The following is a 20,526-nucleotide window of genomic DNA, read 5'->3' as shown; positions in this document are numbered from 1 at the left end:
GTTGGCCTCCCACACACCAAATTTCTCTCACACAAAAGCTGGCAGTTGCTCAGCTAGGGTGGACTGCACTGGACATAATGGGACTGCATTCTACAAGGAGGGTTGGCACAAGGAGTTCCTTGGTTCTACAAGGAGTTTGGAGATTCAATCATAGCTTGTCTGAGTGGTGACTGTGGTGACCCACAGCTTTCAGAAAATCACAGAAGAGCTGGACTTTTGATGGTCACTTTCCAGGACTCGTCAGTCATTTAACTTTGACTGGGGAGAGAGTGAATGTGTTTTTGAGACTCAGGGAATGACTAAATATTACCTTTTTCTGTTCCCTGATCTGGGAATCAAAATTTTAGCACAAAATGACTGAGCCAGCTTCAAACTTCTTGAATCACACAGCATTTATTCATCAATTGATGAAGGACATTAAATGAGGAATAGGTCCATCCTCTGATGGACCCACATTCTTGGTGGAAAATGAACCACTGGTCAAAGCAGGACTCTGTGCTTACATAGGTTACACTGAGAGGTGAATTATGGACACAGCATGTCAGTTTGGACACTCAGGAAACAGGTTTTTGAGAATTTGATGTTTGTTTTCCTGGGCAATATTTTTACTTGGGGAATAATGGAGGCTCTGGGGTCAGCATTCAGTGCTTATCTCTTTCCCTTCAGGGTCCCATTGTACTGTCACTGGGAATGAATTAATTCAGGGAAGGAACAATCTTTGGATTCTTCTCAGAGACTGTCACTTTAGGCTTGATGGATGTCTCCTTCCCAGGACTTGTCTTGCCACAAGATGTTGTTCACTTCCTTTCTAAGGATTGTCCTGTCAGAGGGAAAGAATACATTGAAAATGAATCAATGCCATCAATGTCTAGCCCTCATCCTCACTCCCATTTCCAGGCTACAATACTTGGTATTTGTCATTTTCCATATGTTACACCTTTGAGCTGCCAGATTGAACAGTGGGAAAAAGGTGGGTCTTATTGTCCCCTGGTTTGCTGGGCTCACTAATGTCTTTGCTAGTCTCAGATAAAGTTATGCTGACCCACTTGCAGACTTCCAAATCTGACTTCAAAATTGCTTTTGCACTGGTGCATGGCAATACAAAGATGTTGTCTGGCACCCGGGCCAGCTTCCCACAGATGATTGCTGGGCTCATTGTATCTTCTGTGGACTTCAGGAGTCAAACATCCTCTGTATTGGTTAGGGTGTGTGACCATTGAGCCTCAGGAATTTCTTCATTAAGCCTGTTTCTGGAATTATTCAGCATTTTCTATCCTGTGTGGCAATTCCACCCTTTCTGCAAAGCAGCTTTCTCTAATTTTGTCCCTTTTTCTCACTTAATTTACTCAAACTATTTTTCTCACACTCTTTACCCAATATTGAATATTAGTGCAATTCCATTTTCATTCATCTCAGGAAGAAGCAATATTCCCATTGAGTAGCTAAGCTATAAGAAATACTTCTTCACTTCTCACCCATCATCCTTCATCCCATTTTGTTGGGAGAAATCCTAGTTCTTGACCAGCAGTGGTGAACGTCTGAAGTGTGTAAATCTGCAGGGAGGAGCATCTTGCTTCAGCATGTAAGAAAGTACACAACTCCTCCAAATTGACTCAGTGTTACCAAGAGAACCCCTGTAGAAACCTGGTGGTCTGGCCCCCCGTGGTGCATTGTGATTGGAAAAGAAATCTATAAAATGTATAACTGTTCCTTTGGTAAACAAGTTTACAATCTGCTTGTCACAAGCTTGCAACCATCCAACTCCCGCAGTGTCATTTTTGATGTGAAGCTGCTTACGAGCCAATCTATATGAACCAATCTGTCACAAGAGAAGCTACATCTTTTATCTTGTTTGCTATCAGGGATTGAACTGAGAGGAGCTTAAGCACTGAGCTACAACCCCAGCACTTTTTATTTTTTATTTGCCAACAGGGTCTCTCTAAGTTTTTTAGAGCCTCACCAAGTTACTAAGTGTGATCTTAAACTCAGAATCCTCCTGTCTCAGCTTCCTGAACTTGTGGTATCAAATGCATGTGCAAGCATGCCTGCCCATTAGCTGGACTATATTTTAGGATGACTTCAGGTCAATTTCTCCTTAAGCCCCAGTGTAGTAAAATCATGTTGGGGCACATTTTCTTCACTATTTAAAGAATTACTAATTATAATACTGGGAGATGAGTATTCCCTCTTGTGTGATGGAAGGATGGATGAAATATTCATGTGAACATAAGGAACTTGTTTCCTTCCTAAGAACTTCATGCTTCTCATTAAAACATGTGAAAATAGAAAAGATTAATTTGTTTGACCTACTAATAGAAAAGGGCCACCAAAACCTCAAAGAGAAACTATGTAAAAATTAGGGCGATAGATTCTGCATCATTAATTATCAGTACTAATGCATCTGTGTTCTTTGGGTGAGGGCTCATTCTGCAGAGGGTAGTTCTGAGGCTATGAAAATTCCTGAGAATATTCATATTTTGGTTAAACATTTTTTTGGATCAAAGTCACATGGACAGAAAAATGAGGATATAATGCAGAGTTCCCATCTGCCTATTCACCTGAGGTTTCTCTGTAATTTACACCTTGCATTTCTGAAAGACTTATTATAATTATTGATGTCAATATATCATTATTAAATAGACTACTTGGTTTGTAATTCTATGACTATTGACAAAAATCATACTGTTGAGTAGCCACCATCACAGGGACTTACAGTTTAAGTTCACCACACCAAGGTTCCCCTTCTTCAGATGTTCAGGCTTCCCATTTTTCCTGAATCTTCAGCAACATTTAATGTTTTCATGGCCTATTATTTCAAATTTTTTCCTAGATTCAGAGTGATGTGGCATTTTAGAAGAGCTGTTTCCCTTAGCAACATGATTATGTGCTTACATGTTTATTAGCCACTTTCCTTTTATTGCTGGACTTAATCCTGTACCTCTTCCTCCAGAACTGAGGCCAAAATGAGTAATGCCATGATGATGGACTACCCATTATTTCTATGCTGCAGATCATTGTGAATATGTCTATTCACAGTTGGTTGACACCTCATTGTTAACCAGCAAATTCTGGTACCTACCTACCTCCCATGAGATCTCTGTCCTCAATGATTAGAGCTCCAATAATTCCCTAATGCCCAGGTCACCAAGACATGGCCATGCATACCAGATTCCCCTGAGCAATCTAGCCAACAATTTTTGACAACAATTGCCATGTGTTGACTATTTAATCTGAACAGCCATCTTGAGATTTTTCTTAACAAACCATGCCATGAAACAGAATAGGAAGTCAGAATTTTCCCTCTGTAGTAATGACAGTTTATTGCAACTGCTTTTGCTTTCCATTTTAATTTTCATTTGTTCCTTTCAGATATACATTACAGTAGAATATATTTTGACATATCATACATACATGGACTATAATTTTCCATTCTTGTGGTTGTACATGTTGTGAAGATTCTCTGGTCATGTATTCAAATATGAACATAGGAAGTTATTTCCCATACATTCTATTGTATTTTTGTTTTCCATTCCCCTCCTTTCCCTTCATTTTCTTTGTCTAATCCAATGTACTTATATCTCACCACCCCATTAGTTACTTTAAAAATTGCAACTCTTCCTAGTGACTTGACAAAGTCAACAAGTTCAGAGGTGAAGCTTCTCCTCATAGCATAAAGTAACCCATGGTACCTCAAAATCAAAAGATATCAGGGAGCTCAAAGAAAAGAGTAAATCTTCATACCAGAGGGGAATCCACCCAAGACTCCAGGGCTCTGCAAGGAAGACAAGGACACCACAAAGGGGAGAATTAGTGCCTTCCTGTGTTCCTCCAGGATGTCCAGTGTGGCTAGAAGTTTTCCTTCAGTCTATTTCTGTGATAGCCAGAACTCTGATGTTTCCTCTTAGTTTTCTTTGTATTCATTGACCTCAAGGACTTGAGGTGAAATTTTACATTATCCTCAGCAATTGATGTCACCAATAAAGGAAGCAGACAGGGATCAGAGATTATTTTAGCTTAACACAAATTAATGACTTTTATTAAATATGAACCAAGATTTTAAATCAGTCATGTGTGTGTGCATGTGTGTATCTCTGTGTGTGTGTTTGTGTGTTTTAGATAGGGTTTTGGTACATTTTCTGGGATTCAAGTGATTCTCTCACATTAGCCTCCTGAGAAACTAGATGTATCAGTGTGTGCCATCATGCTGCCTAACCAGAGCCACAATTAACAAGTGACTCAAAACTAAATAAGTCCTGTTAGTCAGTTTTATGTCTATATAACAAATAACTGAGATAAACAACTTACAGATATGTAAAGGTTCCTTTTGGCTCACAACTTTGGTGGTTTTGGTTTATCAATGGTTGATCATGTTGTTTTGGGGTGGTGGGAGTGTTCGATGGAACAAAATTTCAGAGAATAACAGAGATAAAAGTGTGGGACTCTAATGATCCCACTAGAGTATGCTCCCAATGATGTACTGAGTTTCATCTCTCCCCTTCTGTTCTTCTTTCTATGGTAGTCAGGATAGAATCCAGGTCTTTGAACATGCTAGGCAAGCACTCTACCACTGAGCCAAATCCTCTGGTCCTAGGTCTCACCACTTACAAGCTTCCCCACATCACAATAGCTCCATTTTGGAAACCAAGAATTGACCATATAAATGTATGGGGCTGATGAAGATCCAAACTATCAACAACTTCTTTATACCTTTATCTAAGGACAACAAAGAGGGAAAAAGAACACCCAAACTCCAGACCACTCCCATGGGGCAGCCGAAAGGTTCTGATGTATAATGAGAAATTACAAGAAATAAACTCAGTAATACCTCCAAACTGTAGGAGCATATTTGGTAGTTTTCAGTAGAATGCATATGCAACAGAATCATTTGAAAAGGGAAGCACAGTTACTTCCATATACAAATGATATGATCTATTACCATTTACAGTTTGCATTAACAATTTAAAAACTAAATTCTGAAGAATTTTTTGCAAGAAGAAAAAATTGGAGGGCTGGGGAGATAGCTCAGTCAGTAGAGTGCTTGCCTTGCAAGCACAAGGCCCTGTGTGCAATCCCTAGCACTGCAAAAAAAAAAAAAAAAAAAAAAAAAAAAAAAAAAAAAAAAAAAAAGAAAAATGTTTGTGATAAACATCTTTTCAGATTTCATGAAAGTTATGAAAGTTTAATCTTGGCTGTAGTGCAGAATCATCTTCTCAATCTTCTCGGTAGCAGAATAAACCACCACCTGTGGCCACTGGTTGATGTCATCCTATGGGACTAGGTGTCTACAGAGCTGACATCATGCTTCTCTTTGATGCTTGTGATGGTAATAAACTGTTAGACACCATTTAGGCTTGTTGTATCCTCCACAGCAGTGGGAAAGCTGCAATTGTGATCTTTATGGCCCTGTCAGTGAACATATTGCAGCTTGGAGACTGCTTGACAGTGACTTGTAGATGGGAGTTAATTGTGAATAATCATGTGTGATGTGATTTGTAGCAGCAATTTCATGCACCTGGAATGTTACTTACTAATATCTCAAATACATTTCTATACCCCTTGGTAATCAGATTAAAACTAGTTTTTATTTTTTGACAGGGGTAGAATTCTCTTGACCATCTTACCCTGGTGCTATTCCAATTATCTCTTTATAATGATAAAGTATCTCAGTAGACTGGTAATCTTGTTATTGTATCTAATGCTTGACAATATCTCTCTTGCTGTAGGCAGCAAATAATTCCCCAATTGAAAAGAGAATTTTTTTTCCATTTTCAGACTATCATAAACAAGCACCATCTGGTAAAAAACCTTTTTGATTATACCTCTCAGTTTCCAAGGTAATGACCCTGGGGTTTTAATTGGATACCTATCAAAACAAATGAATTGATGGCCTCGCATATATCCAAATGTGTAGGACCTATCATAAAGTGTACTAAGAACACTTTTAAGGTTTTTTGATTGTGAATACATTTACATGATATATTTGTGAGATGGATCTACTGAAAAGAGAAGAGTAATGGCATCCATGAAAAATTTATGTAGCTCACAATAAGATTTTAGTTCTAAATACCTTGGTTGAGAGAACAAATATGGACAATGAGCTGGAAAATCTAGTTCTACAATGAAAGGTAGGGAGTGAACAGGGTGGGAGAAAAGACAAAAAGGGGAAAGGAAATTAGGAAGAAATAATTCATGACAAATAAGATACCCATAACTGGGCATGAAATATGTTAAAGAGGTCTCCTTCATGAGTGAGCCAGATTTCTGTGCATTCAGATGATTGTACTTTCCCTCAATAACTGTGGGTCCTCAGTTAATCTCCCATTTTAGTCCATCCCTCCACTTCTCACATTCAAGCTTGAATTTGCAGATTTGTTTTCATTATTGATCACAAATCCACCAAGGATGTTTTATGGGCCATGACTCTTCATTGAAGTATTTTCTGCAGCTTCTATATATTGTAGCTTAGCCAAGAGTCGGTGCTGTAAGATCCATGGATGCCAACCACCCAGGACTCTCTCATTTCCAAGTTGCTACCTGAAAAATGGAACATCTTTGCTGTTATCTTTGAGTAGCCCTGGTTGTGACCACATGTGGTGAAGACATAGAGGAGCTGAGCTGGCTAGAACTGATTAACAGGCCCTGATTCCTGTCTCTGGCTGATACTGTCAGTTACCACCCAAATTCAGGAATGGATAAACCACAGGGAGATGGGTTACATTGCTAGGAAAATAGAAAAAAAAAAAAAAGGTGGGGCTACCCCAAAAGCCAAATACTAGTTACTCCTAATATCAACAAATGTTTATGGTATCAGACACAATTACTTGTTTTTAATGCATTCCTCTGTTACCTGAATTGTCCTGCTGAATTACTATAAATTTTGTCAGAAATCTGGAACATTATTTTTATTTTATTGGTTACAGGGTGTAATTGAGATGGATACTTTCTGTGTGTATGTGTGTATCAGGAATTTAACCCAGGGGTGCTTAACTATTTCTACCAGTTTTTATATTATATGTAGGGACAGGATTTGGCAAAGTTGCTTAGGGGCTCTCTAAATTGCTGAGACTGGCCTGGACTTAGAATCCTCCTGCCTCAGCCTCCTAAGCCACTGGGACTAAAGGCATGTACCACCACACCCTGCTCTGAAATTGTTGGTTTTTTGCCACTTTAGAGTATATTTTTAATGTATGCTTTATTTAGTTATACATGACAGAATAAATTTTGATTCATTGTACACAAATGGAGTACAACTATTCATTTTTCTGTATACAATGAAGAGTGATACCATTTATGAAAAATACATGTACATAGGGTAATGATCTTTGTCTCATTCCAACATCTTTCATTTCCACTGCCCCTCCTCTCCCCTCATTTTCCCCTACACAATCCAAATACCCTGCACCAAACAGAAGAAAATATATGCTGAGCTGCTATAAACACTGATAGACTGCATCACTGTAGTGCACTGATTTTAAGTCCTTTTGGTATAGGCCAAGAACTGGGACATGAGGGTAAAATTGTGCTTTCATTCCAAGTTTTCTGAGGAATTTTTACACTGCTTTCCAGAGTGGTTGCACCAATTTGCAATCCCACCAGAAATGTATGAGTGTACCTTTTTCTCCACCTCCTCACCAACACTTATTGTTGCTTGTATTCTTGATAATAGCCATTCTAATTGGAGACAGATAAAATCTTAGGGTAGTTTTGATTTGCATTTCTCTAATTACTGGAGAAGTTGAACACTTTTTCATGTTCATTGATCACTTGTCTTCTTAAGTTTCTGCTCAGTACCTTACCTATTTATTGATTGGGTTATGTATTATTTTGGTGTTAAGATTTTTGAGTTCTTTATAAAGTCTGGATATTAGTGCGCTAGCTGAAGTGTGTGTGGTGAACATTTTCTCCCACTGTGTAGGCTATCTCTTCACACTTTTGTTTCCTTTGCTGACAAGAGATTTTTAGTTTCAATCCATCACATTTATTGATTCTTGTTTTTCTTTGTGGCAATGTGGGAGCATTGTTAAGAAATACTGGTTTTAAGTTAACATGATGAAGATCTGAGCATACATTTTCTTCTGTTTGGTGCAGGGTCTCTGGTATAATTCCTAGGTCCTTCATCCATTTTGAGTTTTGTACAGGATGAGAGTAGTTTAGTTTTATGTTGCTGTATTGATTTACAGTTATCCTATCATCATTTGTTGAAGAGTATACATTTTCTACAATGTATGTTTTTGGTGCTTTTGTGTAGTATGGGATAACTGTATTTATGTGGATTTGGCCCTGTTTTCTCTATTCTATACCATTGGTCTACCTGCCTATCTTGGTGCCCAATCCATGTAAGTTTTATTACTCTTGGCATTTTAATTGAAATCACATTGACACTGTATAGCACTTTTGGTAGTATGGCCATTTTGACAATATAAATTCTGCCTACCCAAGAAGATGGTAGATCTTACCACCTTCAAAGGAGTGCTTTAATCTCTTTCTTTAGTGTTCTATAGTTGTCATTGTAGAGGTCTTTCATCTCTTCTGTTAGATCAATCCCCATGTATTTTATTTTTTTGAGTCTATTGTGAATGGGGTAGTTTTTCTAATTTTTCTTTCAGAAGATTCATCACTTAGGAATAGAAATGAGTAAGATTTTAATTAATTGATTTTATATCCTGCTAGTTGTCTGAATTCATTTGTAATTTCTGCAAGTTTTCTGAGGTATTTTTGGATCCTACAGATACAGAAATTGGCAAATGGTAATAGTTTGAGTTTTTCTCTTCCGATTCATATCTCTTTAATTTCTATGGATAGGGTTTCAAAGATGATTTTGAGTAAAAGTGGTGAAAGAGGGCATCCCTGTCTTGATCCACTGTTTTGAAAGAATGCTTTCAATTTTTCTCCATTTAGAATGATAAAGCATATATATATTTTTTTCAAACCAGAGCCAAAATTTTAAATCAGTCTGAAAATTCATATGAAATACTTTTTTCTAAATTTATTTTTATTGTAAACAAAAGGGATACATGTTGTTTCAGTTTGTACATGGAGTAACAGCATAAATTTGCATATTCATAAATTTACATAGAGTAAAGATGTTTGATTCATTCCATTCTTTTTACTTCCCCCCCAACCCTCCCACCTCTCTTTTCCCTCTATACAGTCCCACCTTCCTCCATTCTTGTCCCACTCCCACCCCACATTAAGGGTCATCATCCACTTATCAGTGAGAACATTCCTCTTTTGAATTTTTGAGATTGGTTTATCTCACTTAACATGATATTCTCCAATGTCATCCATTTGCCTGCAAATGCCATAATTTTATTATTCGTTATAGCTGAGTAATATTCCATTGTACATATATATCACAGTTTCTTTATCCATTCATCAAATGAAGGGCATCTAGGTTGGTTCCATAGTCTGGCTATTGTGAATTGAGCCACTATGAACATTGATGTGGCTGTATCTCTGTAGTGTGCTGATTTTAAGTCCTTTGGGTATAGGCGGAGGAGTGGGATAGCTGGGTCAAATGGTAGGTCCATTCCAAGTTTTCTAAGGAATGTTCACACTGCTTTCCAGAGTGGCTGCACTAATTTGCAGTCCCACCAGCAATGTATGAGTGTACCTTTTTCCCCACATCCTCTCCAACACCTATTGTTGCTTGAGATCTTGGTAATCACCATTCTAATTGGGGTGAGATGGAATCTTAGTGTAGTTTTGATGTGCATTTCTCTCATTACTAAAGATTGTGAACATTTTTTCATATATCTGTTGATTGCTTGTACATCTTCTTCTGTGAAGTGTCTGTTCATTTCCTTAGCCCATTTGTTGATTGGGTTATTTGTATTCTTGGTGTAGAGCTTTTTAAGTTCTTTATATATTCTGGAAATTAGTGCTCTATCTGAAGTATGAGAGGCAAAGATATTCTCCCACTCTATAGGCTCTCTCTTCACATTGCTGATAGTTTCCTTTGCTGAGAGAAAGCTATTTAGTTTGAATCTATCCCAGTTATTGATTCTTGCTTTTATTTCTTGTGCTATGGGAGTCCTGTTAAGGAGGTCTGATCCTAAGCCAACAAGGTGAAGATTTGGACCTACTTTTTCTTCTATAAGATGCAGGGTTTCTGGTCTGATTTCAAGGTCCTTGATCCATTGTGAGTTGAGTTTTGTGCAGGGTGAGAGATAGGGGTTTAGTTTCATTCTGTTGCATATGGATTTCCAGTTTTCCCAGCACCCTTTGTTGAAGGGGCTATCTTTTCTCCATTGCATATTTTTGGCACCTTTGTCTAGTATGAGAAAATTGTATTTATTTGGGTTTGTGTCAATATCCTCTATTCTGTACCATTGATCTACCTGTCTATTTTGGTGCCAATACCATGCCGTTTTTGTTACCATTGCTTTGTAGTATAGTTGAAGTTCTGGTATTGTGATACCCCTGATTCATTCTTCCTACTAAGGATTGCTGTAGCTATTCTGGGTTTCTTATTCCTCTAGATGAATTTCATGATTGCTTGCTCTATTTCTGTGAGGTACGTCATTGGGATTTTAATTGGAATTGCATTGAATCTGTATAGCACTTGTGGTAGTATGGCCATATTGACAATATTAATTCTGCCTATCCAAGAACATGGGAGATCTTTCCATCTTCTAAGGTCTTCCTTAATTTCTTTCTTCAGTGTTCTGTAATTTTCATTGTAGAAATCTTTTACTTCTTTGGTTAGATTGATGCCGAAGTATTTTATTTTTTTTGAGGCTTTTGCAAATGGAGGTGTTTTCCTCATTTCCCTTTCAGCTGTTTCATCACTTGTGTATAAAAATGCTGTAGATTTCTGCGTGTTGATTTTATAGCCTGCTATTTTGCTGAATTCATTGATGAGGTCTAGAAGTTTTCTGGAGAAGGTTTTTGGATCCTCTAAATATAGAATCATGTCATCTCCAAATAGTGACAGTTTAAGTTCCTCTTTTCCTATTTGTATCCCTTTAATTTCTTTAGTCTGCCTAATTGCTCCGGCTAGAGTTTCCAGGACAATGTTGAATAGAAGTGGTGAAAGAGGACATCCCTGTTTTGTTCCAGTTTTTAAACAGAATGGTTTCAGTTTTTCTCCGTTAAGAATGATGTTGGCCATGGGCTTAGCATAAATAGCCTTTAAAGTGTTCAGGTATGTTCCTACTATCCCTATTTTTTCTGGTGTTTTCAGCATGAAGGGGTGTTGTATATTGTCAAATGCTTTTTCTGCGTCAATTGAAATAACCATATGATTCTTATCCTTAAGTCTATTGACATGATGGATTATGTTTATTGATTTAAGGAAGTTAAACCACCCTTGCATTCCAGGAATGAACCCCAATTGATCGTGGTGCACAATTTTCTTAATATGTTTTTGGATACAGTTTGCCAATATTTTGTTAAGGATCTGAGTATCCATATTCATCAAGGATATTGGTCTAACATTTTCTTTCCTTGATGTGTCTTTTCCTGGTTTGGGTATGAGGGTGATATTAGCTTCATACAATGAGTTCGGTAGGGTACCCTCCTTTTCTATTTCCTGGAATACTTTGAGACGTATTGGAATGAGTTCTTCTTTGAAGGTCTTGTAGAACTCGGCTGAGAATCGTCTGCTCCTGGGCTTTTCTTGGATGGTAGATTTTTAATGGCTTCTTCTATTTCATTGCTTGATATTGATCTGTTTAAATCGTGTATTTCCTTCTGGTTCACTTTGGGAGGAGCATATGTCTCTAGAAATTTGTCAATGTCTTCGGTACTTTCTATTTTGTTGGAATACAGATTTTCAAAGTAGCTTCTCATTATGTTCTGTATCTCAGTGGTGTCTGTTGTGATATGTTGCATCATGTATTTTAGTAATTTGTGTCTTCTCTCTCCTTTTCTTTGTTAGTGTGGCTAAGGGTTTATCTATTTTGTTTATTTTCTCAAAGAACCAACTTTTTGTTATGTCAATTTTTTGAATAGTTTCTTTTGTTTCAATTTCATTGATTTCAGCTCTAATTTTAATTACTTCCTGTGTTCTACTACTTCTGCTGTTATTCTGTTCTTCTTTTTCTAGGGCTTTGAGCTGTAATGTTAGGTCATTTAATTGCTGACTTTTCATTCTTTTCTGGAATGTGCTCCATGCAATGAATTTTCCTCTTAGTACCGCTTTCATAGTGTCCCAGAGATTTTGATATGTTGTATCATCATTCTCATTGACCTCTAAGAATTTTTTAATCTCCTCCCTGATGTTTTTGTTACCATGTTTCATTCAACAGCATATTATTTAGTCTCCAAGTGTTGGAGTAATTTCCTTTTTTTACTTTGTCATTGATTTCTACTCTCAGTCCATTATGATCTCATAGAAAACAAGGCAGTATCTCTATTTTTTTTTTTTTTTTTTTTTTTTGCATTTCCTCAGGGCTGCTTTGTGGCATAACATATGGTCTATTTTCGAGAAGGTTCCATGTGCTGCTGAGAAGAAAGTGAATCTGCTCATTGATGGATGGAATATTCTACATATGTCTATTAAGTCTAGGTTATTGATTGTGTTCTATTGTTTCTTTAGTTGGATTTTGTTTGGAAGATCTATCTAGTGGTGACAGCGGTGTGTTAAAGTCGCACAGAATTATTGTGTTGTGGTCTATGTGATTCTTGAAATTGAGAAGGATTTGTTTGATGTAGAGGGATGCACCATTGTTTGGGGCATTAATATTTACTATCATTATGTCTTCCTCATTTATGGTTCCCTTAAGTAGTATGAAATGTCCTTCTTCATCTCTTCTGACTAACTTTGGCTTGAAGTCCACTTTATGTGATATAAGGATGGAAACCACCACTTTTTTACTGGGTCCATGTGCGAGGTAGGTTTTTTCCCATCCTTTCGCCTTCAGTCTGTGCATGTCTTTTTCAATGAGATGAGTCTCTTGCAGGCACCATATTGATGGGTCTTTCTTTTTAATCCATTCTGCCAGTCTATGTTTTTGATTGATGAGTTTAGGCCATTAATGTTCAGGGTTGTTATTGAGAAATGATTTGTATTAACAGTAATTTGGCTTACTTTTGGTTTTTAAGTTGGGTTGGTTTCGCCTTTGAGTGGTTTTTCTCTAAGGTAGTTCCTCCCTTTGCTGACCTACATTGTTGTTTTTCATTTCCTCCTCATGGAATATTTTGTTGAGAACATTCTATAGTGCAGGCTTTCTATTTGTAAATTCTTTTAACTTTTGTTTATCATGGAAGGATTTTATTTCATCTTCAAATATTAAGGTTAGTTTTGCTGGGTATAGGATTCTTGGTTGGCAACCATGTTCTCTCAGAGCTTGAAATATGTTGTTCCAGGCCCTTCTAGCTTTTAGAGTCCGGGATGAGAAGTGTGCTGCTACCTGTATTGGTGTCCCCCTATATGTAATCTGATGCTTTTCTCTCACGGCCTTCAAATTCCTATCTTTCTTTTAAATGTTAGGCATTTTCATTATAATGTGCCTTGGTGTGGATCTGTTGTGATTCTGTGCATTTGGTGTTATGTAAGCCTCCTGTATTTGATTTTACATTTCATTCTTCAGGTAGGGAAATTTTCTGATATTACTTCATTCAATATTTTGTTCATTCCTTTGGTTTGTATCTGTGTGCCTATCTCAATCCCAATAATTCTTAAATTTGGTCATTTCATGATGTCCCATACTTCTTGGAGATTCTGTTCATGATTTCTTACCATCTTCTCTGTTTGGGCGACTTTATTTTCCAAGATTAAATATTTTTTCTTCATTGTCTGAGGTTATGTCTTCCAAGTGGTCTAGTCTGTTGGTGATGCTTTCTATTGAGATTTTTATTTGGTTTATTGTCTCCTTCATTTCAAGGATTTTCGTTTTTTTGTTTTTTGTCTTTTTTATTTTTTTTTGAGAATCTCTATTTCTTTGTTGAAATGATCTTTTGCTTACTGCAAGTGCTCTTTCAGCTTATTGGTATTATCATTCATTGCCTGCATTGCTCTCTTATCTCATCCTTTGCTTGCGAATCATCTTAATCATGTATAATCTGAAGTCCTTTTCTGACATTTCTTCTAACATACTGTCATTGGATTCTATTACTATAGAATCTAGATTTGTTTGGATCATTTTCTTCCCTTGTTTTTCCTGTTGTTCATGTATCTTCCCCTCTAGTTGTGCAGATCTGGGGTATTGCAGATTTCCCCCTATAGGCTTATAGTGGCCCTGTAGGTTTCCAAAACCATTTCTTTAAGGGGAGATCAATATTAACAGTGCCCAAACCAGACACTATGCAATTCTAGACCAAATAGCCCCTATGGGTACAATAACATCATGTAAATAAGGGAGAAAGCGACTCTGAGGGAACAGGTAAACAGAAGGAAAAGAAAGCAAGAAATGTAAAGAAATAAAAACTTAATTATTTTTTTAAAAGAGGAGAAAAAAGAAAATCTACTGTATCATAGTCATATTGTAATGAAACCTCCCAGTGTTTAGTAGCCTGATGTATGAGAGGTACCTGAGAATGAGCTTCAAGCCTCCAGCAGGTGTCACAGGATGGGATTTGCCCCACATGAAGATCGGAGCTACAGCTTCCAGGATTATCCAAGATGGCTGCTCTGGCTTCGAAATGTGTTGTCAAATGGGGAGCTGCAGCTCAGGGATGGACGTGGTCAGCTGGAGGTCCTGGAGACAGGATGCAGTTGGTCTGGTAGGGGTCCTGGGGATCGGGTGTGTTTGGTGTGGTTGTGGGATCCTGGAGGCCAGGTGCATTCATTTGGTCTGGTGTCCCGGTGATAGGGCGCAGTCAGTTGGTCTGGGCGTCCTGGCAGCAGGAGCAGTCAGTTGATATGAGGGCCCCAGAGGCAGGGAGTGATTGGTCCGGCTGAGGGATCCTGGAGATGGGGCTCAGTCAGTCTGGCCAGTGGTCCTACAGAGCCTTGCTGTTGTCTCAAAATAGCGGCAGCCACGTGTAATCAAACCTGCAGGTACTGTGACAGTAAACTTCCAGGCAACAGCAGACAGCTGGTTCTCCCCTGGCGTCTGCGGTCAGTCTGCTGGCAGCTCTCAGATTATCGGGAGGTGAACCTCGAGCGTTTGGTGATGGATAGGGGTAAGGCAGGCGATGGACAGGCGAGAGGCAGGCAAATGGAGGATGATAGACGCCTGACAGTGAGCAATCTGCTCTCAAAGGAGGTGTCGATATGCTGGCAGACTACAGGTCATCACAGCAGACAAATGGGGTAAAGAGCAGGGGATCGATAAGCAGCAAAAACTGCCTCACGGAGAAACAGGTATCCTCTGCTTGAATCCGGCATTGTGGAGCAGCAAGGAACCAAGCATATATACTTGGTATGTACAGTTCATCTTCTGTCATATATAATGCCTCTAGGATATAGATAATATGATTGTCCCTATTCTATAGATAAGTCGACCAGTTTACTATTATAGACTCTTCACATTCCACACTTGTACTAAATGGAAGATCACACCTGTAAATTCAAACAATGTGTTCTAAAAATGCATTCATCAACATTTGCTCATTTACTATATGAAGATACTTGCTATGGTAATAAAGCTGAATGAAGACAGCTTTGAAATCACACATCTATGGTTTGTCTACTTCATTGACTCATTGGTTGTGAAGTGTATTAGTCAGGGATCTCTACAGGAAGATTGAACAGAAAGTACAACTGTGTAAAGGGAAAGGTTTACAGGCTGAATAGTCGACAATTGCTGTCTGCAGTTGGAGAGCTGGAAGAACCTGTAGCTGTGCAGTCTAAGAAATGGAAGTCCCAGAACATGAAGGAGCAACAGTGCTACCCTAGTCTGAGACCAAGGCTTCTAAAAACTACCTGGAGAATCACTGGCAGAATCCACTTTGGAAGAGTGAAGAAGCAAGTGTCCAATATCCTCAGACAACTGAAGAAGCAAGCAAGAACTCATTCAAGAAGAGTCAATCTTGCCCCTGCATCTACTTCCTTGTTCTTCTAACTTTTATTCCATCCAAACTACTGTCCTATTCAGTGGTTCTGCCCATGCTACAGAAGCACCTCCACTTCAGTTAACTATCCCGCTTTCCAATCATTCCTAAACATGCCCTCATGGACACACCCAAATCCTCTTAATCACCTGTGTCTTTTATTCTAATCAAGTTGACAATTCAAATTAATCATTATAGGAAAGTGAAATTATTTAATTATGCAATCCTCCCTTTTGAATTTACCAAAAATTATAGAGCATTCAATATGTATCTGACCATTCGCAAGATGACAAATATAAAAATCACTTAAGACACAGCCTCTGAAAACAAGTTGAAGTAAAAATGGGAAAATAATTTCTAAGACACAAGAAAAATTATAAAAGGGAGTAAACCTAGGTATGTTTAATCTCTGAGTCACATTGGTAGCCCTTTTTATATTTTATTTTGAGACAAGAATTCAGTACATTGCTTGGGTCCCTCACTAAGTTGCTGAGGCTGGATTTGAACTTGTGATATTCCTGACCCAGTCTACATATGATTTTGAAGGTACAGAAAACCAGATGCAATGTGGCAGACCAGGAATGGAGAAAAAAACATCCATTCATTATTGAGTAAAAGGAAATGATGCGTTCTAGACGGTGTCAGGAAAGAATGAATCAAGAGGGATCCACATGCCTCCTCAATAGCTATGTGTATGCTGAGATTGATGGATCTGTCGAGATCTTTGATAAGGAATTTTTCAGCTTTTCTCCTCACTTATCATTTGATTCCAATATGATACCATTATTGAGATATGCATTTTTCTCTGATGTGGTCCTTCGGATCTCAGGCAACACCATTCTTCTTCTCTTCCTCACCTTCCCATTCCTTTTACAGCACAAGCTCAAGCCCACAGTTCTGACTACTGGTTGCCTGGCTCCATCTGCCTAGAAATGCTGCTCATCATGGAACTCATAGCTAGATGTTCTTTTGTCTCAGAATTTGGGGGATGACATCAAATGTAAATCACTAATCTACTTGCACAGGTTGTTGAGGGGATTCTCCATTTGTGCCACCTGCAAGAACATTGTACCCCAGATGATCAACCTCAACCCCAGAAACTCCTGCTTGGCAAACCCCAAACATAAGTCCACATCAGAGACCATGTTCCTTCTTTTCCTGTGGGTGTTATACATGTCAGTCAGTGTCCACTTCTCAGTCTTTGCTGTTATAAACTCCATGGTCAATATGCATGGCCTTATATTTATTACTGAATCCTACACAATTTGACCCATAAGTTATTTTCTACATTTGTAATATTCAGTGATGTGTCTTTTTGGGGCTCATGGGCCTCTCAAGTGGGTACATGGTGACTCCCTTGTGCAAGTGTAAGAGGTAATCCCAGCACCTTCACAGTACCATCCTGCCTTTAACTGCATCCTCAGAAAAATGAGCCACACAGTCCATTCTGTTGTTCATGGGATTCTTTATGTTTCTCTATAGTTTGGACTGCATCATCTCTTCTTCAAGTACTATGCAAAACATTGACCCTGTCCATGATTCTAGCCCCATCATGGTGGTTAGCAGCTATCCACAATTAGTACTTTGCTGTAAATCACTAATGAGAAATGAATTTTTGAAATCCTTATAGCATATATTCCCTTATAAAGAGTATACTAATTAATTATTAAATGATGGATGAGTTCTGTTAATGAGCCACTGAACAGTTTTGTAATCGTGACATAGTCTGTGTATATTCTAGGTTAAATAAATACATGGTTTTATAATTTTTAGATAAATCATTTTACTTTTGTACATGTGGACTGCAAATATGTAATAGATAATTCAATCATTTACCTCTGAGTTGACACAAAATTTGACATTTCTGCTTGATATCAGGAAAAGATAATTGAGAGGTGGGGCTAAATTTCATGACGAATGTTAACCCATACTGATATATACATACAAAATCAGAGCAACTTTTATAAGTCTATAGTCTCAGTAATCTCCTTTTTACCTAATTAAATATGTTAACATTTATCACTATAAATTAATACATGGTCCATTAACTGTATTTCTATGTGCTCAGCAGGAAAAAAGTAGAACTCAGGGATTGAATCTGGTATTTGTATTCCTATGCTTATAGTTGTATCATTTACATAGCCAATGTTAGAAACACCACAATGTCCCAGGTAGATAAATCTATAATCAAAGTCTGGCCTGGAATTATTTGGCTTTCCACGGGAAGGAAATTATGACATATGGTTCATGAAAGATGAAACTTCAACACCCTGTTTCAAGTTCAATGTATTACAAAAGAAAAAATTATTGTAATATTTCACATGTAGAAAGTAGAGTTAGATTCTTCTAATTTTTAGGATCAGAAAACAGAATGGCACATCTTAGAGACTCAGAAAGAAGAGCAATGGGGAATTCTAGCTTGAATGATAGAGTTGATTTTGAAAGAAAAACGTTACTGGGGATGGCTGGTAACTGAAGTTCTACAATAATATGAATGCAGTTAATACCACTAAAAATTAAAATGATTACTCTTACATCATATATACTTTCTGTAATAAGCATAGAAATAATAAAATGACACTGGATATAGCTCAGTATTAAAGCTTCCCAGTATCAAATCTTTTAAATATGAAAAAAGAACTTAAGCATGAAACATAATCAAATGCATGGGAATAAACATAACAAGGGAAGTGGAAGACATTAACACTGAAAATCTTCCAATGTTGGAGAAATTAAATCACTTACAAATAGTTGGAAAGAAATCATTTGTTCATGGTTTGGGAGCAACAATATTGTTAAAATGTCCATACTATTCAAAGCAATCTAAAGGAGGCCATGAGGACTTCTATAGGACAAAGAAGAAGAAGGCATCAAATTTCCTGGGAATTACTTACATGTAGTAATTAAAACATTGTGATTCTGGAATAAGAGTAAACATACAGACAAATGAAACAGGAAGGAAAACCCAGAAAGAAGTCCATACATACACCATCACTCTCTCACTCTTTTAATTTATTTTACCCAGAAATACATCCATACATACACCATCACTCTTTCATTATAGATGCCAAAAATCTGTAATGAGAATGGTGAGCCTTTTACAGCTTTTATGCTCTACTCAACAGAAGGTGCTTGTGAAACTTCATATCCACATACAAAAGAAATTAGAACCTTATCTTACATCATACTAAACAAGAAATCAAAACAAATTAAAGATTGACATGTGGTACCTTTATCTACAATACTCCTATAAGAATATGTGGAATACATTTCATTTATCAATCTCTACCCATCTTCTCACACCTAAGGTGTTAGATGTACTAATGTATAATTGTAAGAAAATATCATATTGTATACCATAAATAGGTATTATTATGGGCCAATCCAAAATTTATTTTAAATTTTTATTCTAGTTAATTATGCAAGACAGCTGCATGCATTCATGTATTTTGATCAATCATAAACAAAGGAGCATTCTCAGAGGTAATGTCTGTTTCACTCTATTATTTTTTCTATCCCTATACCCTTTCCCCTCTTTACACTCCCCTCTACCTAATCTAAAGAAACTCTTTTTCTCTAGCACACTCCCCTTACTGTGAATACCATTCACATATTCAAGCAAACATTCAACTTTTGGTTTTTTGGGTTTGACTTATTATGCTTAGACTGATCTTCTCCAACTTCATCTATTTGCCAGAAAATGCCCTAATTTCATTTTTCCTTAAAGTTGAGTAATATTCAACCACACCCACACACACATTACATATATACATATATATGTATATTTACATATACATAAATGCACACATTTCCTTTATTCATGTTTGAAGGACACCAAGCATAGTCTCATAGTGTGGCTATTGTGAGTTGAGCTGGTATAAACATTGATGTGGCTGCAACACTCAAAAAATGTAACACCAAAAAATAAACCCAATTAATATAAGGGCTATAAAAGTGAATAAATAATTCACAGAAAAAGACATACAATTGACCAACATGTATATGAAAAAATGTTCAACATCTCTTAGCAAGTAGAGAAATGCAAATCAAAATTACTCTAAGATTCCATCTCACTTCAATCAGAATGGCAATTATCAAGAATACAAGCAACAATAAATGTTGGTGATGATGAGGGGGAAAAGGTACACTCATGCATTTGCTGGTAGGAATGCAAATTGGTGCAACCACTATGGAAAGCAATTTGGAGATTCCTCAGAAAACTTGGAATGGAACCACCAATTGACTCAATTATTCAATTACTCAGTTTATATCAAAAGGACTTAAAATCAGCATACTACAGTGATACAATCACATCAATGTTTATTTTTATCTTATATTGCATTTATTGATTTGTTTTTGTGATGCTGGGGCTGAAACCAAGGGCTATACACATGCTAGGCAATGACTTTATCACTGACCTACACACACCGCTCAATTAAAAAAAAAAAATAACTCAGGAAAAATTTTAAAAGAAACAAAATAGGTGTGGTGGTGTATACCTGCAATTCATGTGACTTCAGAGGATGTGGCTACTTCCATCTAGGGATACCAGGGTCTGATATAATATCACCAAGGTCCCTGCTGCCT

General features: G+C 37.3%; 1 protein-coding gene across 1 annotated transcript in view; it reads right to left on the bottom strand.

Annotated features, from left to right (window-relative positions):
• The window catches only part of LOC306650413 (zinc finger protein 519-like), a 135,635-nt gene that overhangs the window by 74,442 nt on the left and 40,667 nt on the right, over nt 1-20,526 (bottom strand). The window contains exon 5 of the mRNA XM_079122457.1: nt 3,090-3,772. Coding sequence (XP_078978583.1) covers nt 3,736-3,772 — 37 coding nt within the window. The 3' untranslated portion in view covers nt 3,090-3,735. Of the gene's footprint in view, nt 3,773-20,526 lie in introns of the transcript that reaches the window.

Source organism: Sciurus vulgaris, assembly GCF_902686455.1.
Source record: "Sciurus vulgaris genome assembly, chromosome: 19".
NCBI lineage: Eukaryota > Metazoa > Chordata > Mammalia > Rodentia > Sciuridae > Sciurus > Sciurus vulgaris.
Note: the sequence above shows the minus strand (reverse complement) of the source record. Positions and strands in the feature narration are given on the sequence as shown.